Raw genomic sequence first — 9,358 nt, 5'->3', positions numbered from 1 at the left:
AATTTCATAGTAAACATAGAAAGAGCAATAATAGTAAAACTCGAGCGTCACGACATTGAGAAGTGTCTGCTCTTGTTCCTCGTATCGTACTCACTCGAGTCAATCCGAGATGGCCCGAGTGAAGTTTCATGCAAATGTTTCGTACGGAAAAAAAAATCGCTTCCCGGAACGCCGCCCTCAGCGGCGAGTGCGAAGCACAACTCTGGCTCAAAAGTGGAACGTGAAATTTGCGTGTAGTCAGATTTGGCCTATTCGTGCAACTTAAAGCCCCATTCCCGGCAAAATTTCACTAAAAACTGACTTTTTTTTAGAAAATATGCATTTGCATTACTCTAATTATTATAAATCATGGAAAAATATTGGCATGAATTTTAGTTTTACGCAAAAGAATTAAAAAAATGAGAAATACAGACTATTTCCACTAATATTTACCATTTCTCGACGAATTCATCGTTACTAGGCAAATTCAGAGGTTGTAGATCGCATCCACTGGAATACTCTCGCTTTTATGTATACTTTATACGGTCAATAAAGTGCGCCCTCTCTGATGAGATTAATTTTTGTACTTCGCATCTCGCACAATGCGTTCGTTCGGTTATGTTGAGATATGTTTGTTTAAGTGTCAAAAACTCAGTCAGAATCAGTTTTTTAACAAATTTGAAATATTTCCTATGAAATATTATATTTCACAAGTGTCATTACTAGCAACGGAAAATATCATGTCGGCCGTTTTTATGTGTGATAACAGAACCTAAATCGAGGTAAGGCTAGGCCTAGCCTAGCAGCGTTGGATAGGCTAATGTTTTCGGCGCCTACGATATTTCTTCTCACGACCTGTCGCAAAATCAAACATGAAAATTCATCCGCATTTATTTTTTGTATGGAACACAAAAAATCAAATATCAGTCTTATTTTACATTTTTTTCATTCTTAGGAATGTCTAAATTCAGTTAAACTAGCAATTCCGTATTATATTTATAAATCTTTATAACATTATACAAAAATTAGATTTTTTTTTTTAAATTGAAATTTTGCCGGGAATGGTGCTTTAAGTATATAAAATCATCAAAATGTAATCCGAAATTTCGGATTAGTAATCCGTTATTTCGAATTAGTAACTCGTTATTTCGGATTACTAATCCGAAATTTAAAACGAATTACTGAGTGAATTTTCAAGAGCCAGTACACATGTGACAAAGATGTATCTGATATTCGTGCCACTTAAATTAAGTATATAAAATCATCAAAATGTAATCCGAAATTTCGGATTAGGCCTAGTAATCCGTTATTTCGAATTAGTAACTCATTATTTCGGATTACTAATCCGAAAATTTCGAATTAGTAATTCGTTATTTCGAATTAGTAATCCGTTATTTCGGATTACTAATCCGAAATTTCGAATTAAGTAATTCGTTATTTCGAATTAGTAATTCGTTATTTCGGATTACTAATCCGAAATTTCGAATTATTAATTAGTTATTTCGGATTACTAATCCGAAATTTCGGATTAGTAATTCGTTATTTCGAGTTAGTAATCCGAAATAACGAATTACTAATTCGAAATTTTGGATTTGTAATCCGAAATAACGAATTACTAATTTGAAATAACGAATTACTCAATTCGAAATAACGAATTACTAACTCGAAATAACGAATTAGTAATACAAAATAACGAATTACTTACTCAAAATACCGAATTACTGAGTGAATTTTCAAGAGCCAGTACACATGTGACAAAGATGTGTTTGATCTTTGTTCGATATTAATGAGAGAAAGACTGTCTCAACCAAATAATCCTGAAGAGAGTCTGTATTTGTATAATGTTTTACGAATTGCAATAACTTAATTACAGTACTTTGAGAATGAAGCTGGTTTTTTTTCTCAATAAACAGTGTGTACAGTAACAGGTACAACAAAAATTACTGCAACAAAAAAGGTTTAAGTTTATACATAAAAAAATTAAAGAAAAACATAGGCCTTTAATTATTTTCAGCTGTCTCGATTTTTAATTAAAATATTTTTTATTAATAATGCAAAAACAGACATACAGTACACTATAATTTATGATAAACTAGACTTTTTTCCAGTATAGCTCAGCAAGATATAATCACCATACTAATAGCTATTTATTGAGATCCTGTGTAAATACTGATTTTCTTTCTTTTCTCACTGTAGTAAATAATGAATAGATTATTAAGTAGGCCTACATGCCAATATTAAATGGACAATTATGTTAGTTCTTTTTATTTGTAACAACGCTATTATGACAGCATGATTCATGTGTTCCTTTCAAAATTACTGAAACCGAGTGAAACGTGTGAAAACTAGGGCAAGAGGTTACCGCGTCCCAACTCTCTCTCTCTCTAGGCCTAGGCCTATGTCCTCGCTCCTGAGTAATTCGTTATATCGAGTTTGTAATTCGTTTTTTCGGATTACTAATCCGAAATTTTGAATTAGTAATTCGTTATTTCGAGTTAGTAATTCGATAACGAATTAATAACTCAAAATAACGAATTAGTAATCCGAAATAACGAATTACTAACTCGAAATAACGAATTACTAATTCGAAATTTCGGTTTAGTAATCAGAAATAACGAATTACTAATCTGAAATTTCGAATTAGTAATTTGTTATTTCGGATTAGTAATCCGAAAAAACGAATTACTAATTCGAAATAACGAATTACGGTACTTAATTCGAAATTTCGGATTAGTAATCCGAAATAACGGATTACTAATTCGAAATAACGAATTACTAATTCGAAATAACGAATTACTAATTCGAAATTTCGGATTAGTAATCCGTTATTTCGAATTAGTAATTCGTTATTTCGGATTAGTAATCCGAAAAAAACGAATTACTAATTCGAAATAACGAATTACTTAATTCGAAATTTCGAATTAGTAATCCGAAATAACGGATTACTAATTCGAAATAACGAATTACTAATTCTAAATTTCGGATTAGTAATCCGAAATAACGAGTTACTAATTCGAAATAACGGATTACTAATCCGTTATTTCAGATTACTAATCCGAACTTTCGGATTACATTTTGATGATTTTATATACTTAAGTGGCACGAATAGGCTTTCGTACGTATGTTATCAATGGTATGTAAGATATGTTTAACTCAATTGTCTGCATTAGGGGCATCGGGTGGATAGTAAACGGCACCAATATAAAAATGGCTGCCTAGCCTGCATTTACGAGGTAGTATCACCTTTATCCATAAACATTCATGATCACATATATGGTCACTCACAGCTTCAATTACACTCTTCCATGGTCAAATGTACCAACAGTGCAAAAGTTTCCGATAGACACACCAGCAGTAAGAGTATACGTACCAGTTCAGCCTAAAATTTGTTATGTTGGCTTAACCCGACCGATCCGAAAAAAATCAGCCGACCCTAGAATTTTTTTAATTTAAATTTTACCGTACAAGTTTACGTTTGCAAAGTAGGCGTAGTCGGGCTTCACTCGAACTGTTTTAAGAGTGTTCAATAGGTGAAAAATATGACAATTAGGACCTTGAAAGGCTTATTTAATTGATTTTATAGGTTTCAAGGCCTCTGCTGAATATTGTGGCAGTAAAAAAAAATATATCTCTACCTACCTAACCTATTTTTTGGGGCCTGTGCGCAGCGATCCGTTGCCGGTGCTAGACCGTGCGATCAGCAAGTTATCCAGAGTTCACTAATGAAAGGTACCAGGAGTGAGCGTATTATACGTGTTATAAACAAATTGTAGTATTAAATAATCTGAATAAGCATTTTTTAATATTCTTTCTTTCCTTCTTTCTTTCTTTTTTTCTTTCTTTTTTTTTCTTTCCTTCTTTCTTAAATAAAATAGTTTTTTTTTTTTGTTAAATTTTGTATTGTATTGTAATTTGTTATTACTATAATATTCTATCACTAACACTTTGGTTTTCAATATTCCATTGCCTATAATGTTACATACAAAGTTTTTAAAATTCAACTTCGGGATTTAGTAAAAAAAAAATAATAAGTAAAATAGTTTTTTTTCCTTGTTGAATTTTTAAATGTATTTAAATCGAAGAATTTTCAAAATGCCTAGGGTGAAATGGACAGGAATTTCTTCGAAGATGTCACAAATTTGTCATTACTAAAATATTCTATCTCAGAGTTGTGTATCGATCCTCTTGGTATTGAAGATGGGACTATTCCCGTTGAACAACTATCCGCATCAAGTGAATATTCTTTTGTCAATGGGGCACATCGTGGACGACTGAACACTGAAGCAACTGATCATGAGGAAGGAGCATGGTCGTCAGGAACCACTGACCAAAACCAATGGATCCAAGTTGACCTCGGTAAACGGCATAAGGTACACGGAGTAATTACACAGGGCCGCAATAAACTCAATCAATGGGTGACGTCTTACGAGATTCTTTACAGTATCCATGGTAAACGTTTTCAACCAATCAGGAATCCAAACTGTAAAGTAACGGTAAATTTCCTTAGGATTTGTTTTAATGCATTTTAAACTATTTAACTTTTCATATTATTTCATTCTAATGGGTCCTAGTTCAAGTGTATAGTCGGGACCCTTGACGTATGTATTGGCCGACCAAGCTAGTGGTATGCAATAACAATGTTTTTCTTTTACGCAGAATCATAATTTTTTTTTTCTTTTTGACCTGAGGTAATGAATCGGCAGTCTTATCTAAAACCAAAAATCATTGTAGTGTTTCTTTTAGAAATATTAAGGTAATAACTATATACATTGTATTTTGCTAAATTAATCTATAGCTAAACTATCACCACCCACCGGACACTATTACGGTCTTTCTGAATCAATACTTAAATCCGGAAATTCAAAAAGAAATTTAATAAAGGCCCGGGCAATTGGCGGAGTATAAACGAATGCATGATGTGTTCAAAACACAGGTTTTCGTTGTTTGTTATTAGAAAACGATCACAGCAGGGCGATCACCTCACCATGGCTGACTTGGTCGCTGGCAGATATTTATGAGGGCCCTCTCATAATAGTTAAGCCATCCAAGAATTGTATAGTGTGCCCTCAGAAAGCAGCCAGGTTGTAAATGCTATAACTGGACACATAAGGTAGTACCAACTCAAAATATGACTCAAAAGTATTTAAAATCATTGAATAATAAAATGTTTTGTGAATATGGAAAAAAAAATTATTCAAAATATCTTATCAATGCCATTACTTGTTGATCATAATTCTTATTGCCTCATGAATAAATAATAATAATAATAATAATAATAATAATAATAATAATAATAATAGTAATAATAATAATAATAATAATAATAATGATAATAATAATCGAAATTAAACTATACGGTATTGTGAAGGTCAGATACATAATAGTTCTTTATGAGTTTTTGAATGTGTTTATGTAGCAAAGGCAAGTCACTCGTCGTAAATTGTGTTCAGAGATAATGGCCAAAACATGCTGGAATGTAAATATTTTTGAAAGCTATTTTATTGCATTTAAATAATCTTTATATGTCAATGCATCATGCTATGCTGTTATATTCATAAACTTCTATGTTAAAACAACAATTTTTATTGATTTGATGATAATCTTTGCCTGAAAAATGCCCGAAATCATAAACTGTGAAGGTTGATTTCTCTAATATTGTTCTTTAAATAACTCTATGTTTAAATGCTTGTAACTTCATAAGGAAATGTCAGATTTAAATGCTTGTTTTACAATTTTGTAGCTCTTATATTTTACCTTTTAACACTGTATTGATAACTAAAAATCGATATTTGCGACCAGTGACTGGTTTGGCTTGTCTTTGCATTCTGAACATTTATAAGGTAATTTATTCTATTCATCAATAGCGGTATCAATCAATGAGAATATACTTTGTGTACCATGATTTCAGTTTATAAATCGACATTCAAAGAGTATAAAATCTTGTATTTAAGTTATGAATTTGGTCAGTAAAATCAATAAATAGTATTTAAGTATACAATAGATATGCCATTTTTAATTTTTAAAATCTGTATACATTTACGTTTTTCAACTAAAGGTAGCCAATTCGATTTTATATATTCATTGTAACCAACATGGGTTAGTGGATTTAGTCTTAACACACATCTAATAAATTTATTTTTGGGATCTTTGGTATAAGAATATGTTTTTGAGTTTTATATTAACCGAAGAGAACCAAGAACATCACCCATAGTCACTTACAATTGGATTAGTGAGGAAGCAAGCAGTTTTAGTGATTTTTACTTTAAATATTATCTATTTCTAAAAAGAAACAAGTACATCACCCAAAGTCACTCACATTTGGATTAGTGAGGAAATCAGCAGTTTGAGTAATTCTTGCTTTAAATATTGTCTATTTCTGAAAAGAAAAAAAATAAGTCCACCATGTACCTTACCTAAAACCTTCATAGCAATGGATTTACCACAATGACTCGTTTGCACTATAAAGAACCCAGTACATCCTACGAGACGAGTAGGTGGATAACCCGGTGTACTGGAACAGGCAGCCCTTGTGGTGGACAACGAGAGTTGCTGGTAACGAGTTTAAAGGTAGCACAGACACGAAGGGACCCTTAAGGGCATATAAAGTCATTGATCGAGTTCCTAGTCCACATATCAAGCGCCCGGAGCATCTTACATTTGATGGATATGTGCGCAATATAAAACTACATTATTATTATTATTATTATTATTATTATTATTATTATTATTATTATTATTATTATTATTATTATTATTATTATTATTATTATTATTATTATTATTTCACCGTGCCCAGTATTTGGAAAACCTCAGTTATTACTCCTCTAAATAAAGTATCTAAACCGAGTATATCAAACGATTACAGGCCTGTGGCCCTGACTCAGATTGTAGTAAAATGCTTTGAGAAAATAATTAAAGGTACTTTAGTAAATGAAGCTCAAATGTTCTCGGATCCGCATCAGTTCGCATATAGTGCTAAGAGAGGAGTTAGTGATGCTGTAGCGACCCTGCTACATCCTGTATTTGTAACACTTGACAAGGCAAACTCTAATGCTAGAACCCTTTTCATTGACTTTTCGTCTGCGTTCAATAAAATACAGACTCATTTATTATGCAGAAATTAATTACTATGAAGGTTAATCCTTACGTAGCTTTAAGGATTTTGTGATTCCCTTTGCAACAGGAAACAAAGAGTTAAGATAGGTAACTTGCATTCAGACTGGGTTATTTCTAATACAGGAGCACCTCATGGAGGTGTGCTATCTCCTTTGCTTTTTACTATATATACTTTTGATCTCGGATGTAATGCTGATTCATGTCATATAATCAAATTTACCGATGACACATGCATTACAGGTTTAATTTCAAATGGCGATGAAAATGTATATAGGAGTGAGGTAAAACGCCTTGGTGTGATGAAAATTACCTATGCCTTAATGTCAAGAAAACGAAAGAAATGATATTTGATTTTCGAAAGAAGAACACTGCCAAAGATCCGTTATTGTTAAAAGACAAAGTAGTAGATAAGACTAGTGATTATAAGTTGGAGATTGGCTTAATGATAACTTAAAAGGGAACACTAACACACTTAAACTTAGAACTAAAGTAAACCAAAGATTATATTACTTACGCAAACTGATACTCTTTTACTTTTCTACCATAGCATGATACAATCAGTTTTTAGTTTCTGTAGTATCATCTGGTTCATAGGACTGACCAAAAAAGACTGAGTAGGCTAACACGGTCAACAAGTAAAATAATAGGTACGGAGGTCAATGATTTAAGTTGTTTATGTGAAGGTGCCTCACTTAATAAAATTAAGGACATAGCGGATGACCAAACTCACCCACTTAATAAGTTCATAACAATTAGTAAATCTGGCAGAATAATTCCAACTTTAAAACGTACCAACCGTCATAAATACTCATTTTTACCATGTGCAATAAGAGTCTTTAACGAACACTTCAGTAGATAATCTCATGATCAAGACTATTTACTGCATTACATTCCATGCCATATTCCTCTCCTGACCTCACAATATAGTTCAACCTTGTTAATTCCGTGTGTAATATATTTTTATATTCATATTTAATATTACATCTGTTAATTGTTGTCTTGTATTTTATAGTATTCGATTTCCATTGTTTGTTATCAACTCAAAGAAACAAATCTCGTATATATGTACTATGTATGACGAAAATAAATCTTATTATTATTATTATTATTATTATTATTATTATTATTATTATTATTATTATTACTAATAAATTGCTAATTGACACAAAAACTGACATAGGCCCACATATTGCAATTATTATTAGGGTAATAACCAGTTTTGATTGTCCCCTACATATATTTCGTGTTCCATGTAATATAGATTTAGTTTTGCCTAAATATAACGTTAGTCTAGTTCTAATACGTAAATTAATAATGAATGTAAGTTGTAACGTACTGTGTTTCTAATTTTTGTTTTATTTAAAAAAAATTTAGATAAGCATTTATCTCTCTGAATTATAAGATCCCTAATTTCTGTAGTAAACTATATCTCAGATCGTTGCTTAGTCCTCACATTTTCAGACGAGCAACCTCATCAATTACTGCCAAATGTTTCATCTTAAATTTACACCAGGCAATATTAACATCGTATTGTTTGAAGGTTTGCATGGCGAAGTAATAACGTATATGTTGAAGCTTGCGGTACACCACGTAGCTAGTTCTGAAAGGAATTGTTGTAGTTGAGAAAGTCTTGACGTTTCGATTGAGTTGCTTCAATCGTCTTCAGGAGAATAATATCTGCAGAAACTTCAAACAGAGAAATACTATGTTTGGGTAGAGAGATGGATGGATGGCAATGAGAAGACTGCTAGTGAAAATGAGAAGACTGCTGGTGAAAGGCTAAAACAAAGGCCATTGTTCAAAGGGGTGGAAACGCCCTAATAAAGGCATGATTCCAGGGCGGAAAAGGGGTGGGAACGACCAAAACAAAAGCATAGTTCCAGAGTGACGGGAAAGCGGGTGGGGATGAGAACGACAATGAAAAAAAGGTATAGTTCCAAAAGGGCGGGAAGGGGTATAGGAACGACCATAAACCAAATTCATAGTTCCAGAAGGCTGGAAATGATGGGGCCGCTAAGTATACCAGTTATATACGATCTATTATATTATTATATTATCTATTATCAAATGAGATTTTATATGCGTCTACTTTTGATCTAGTACTATGCATTGTGTTATTTGTGAAGCGCCTCAAGGTTGGTCCAACGGGAGGCGCTATACAAATCGCAAATTATTATTATTATTATTATTATTATTATTATTATTATTATTATTATTATTATTATTATTATTTTTTATTTTTTTTATTTTTTTTATTTTTTTA

General features: G+C 32.0%; 1 protein-coding gene across 1 annotated transcript in view; it reads left to right on the top strand.

Moving 5' to 3' along the window:
• The first annotated feature begins 4,085 nt into the window (after positions 1 to 4,085).
• Positions 4,086 to 9,358, top strand: part of LOC117108789 (EGF-like repeat and discoidin I-like domain-containing protein 3) — a 9,195-nt gene continuing 3,922 nt past the window's right edge. Inside the window, exon 1 of the mRNA XM_033250938.1 lies at positions 4,086 to 4,472. Coding sequence (XP_033106829.1) covers positions 4,086 to 4,472 — 387 coding nt within the window. The remainder of the gene's footprint in view (positions 4,473 to 9,358) is intronic.

The sequence above is a fragment of the Anneissia japonica genome, unplaced genomic scaffold, assembly GCF_011630105.1.
Source record: "Anneissia japonica isolate Jap-2015-1 unplaced genomic scaffold, ASM1163010v1 scaffold10184_len302889_cov135, whole genome shotgun sequence".
Classification (NCBI taxonomy): Eukaryota; Metazoa; Echinodermata; class Crinoidea; order Comatulida; family Comatulidae; genus Anneissia; species Anneissia japonica.
The sequence above is the reverse complement of the archived record's forward strand: the minus strand, read 5'-3'. Positions and strand labels throughout refer to the sequence as shown.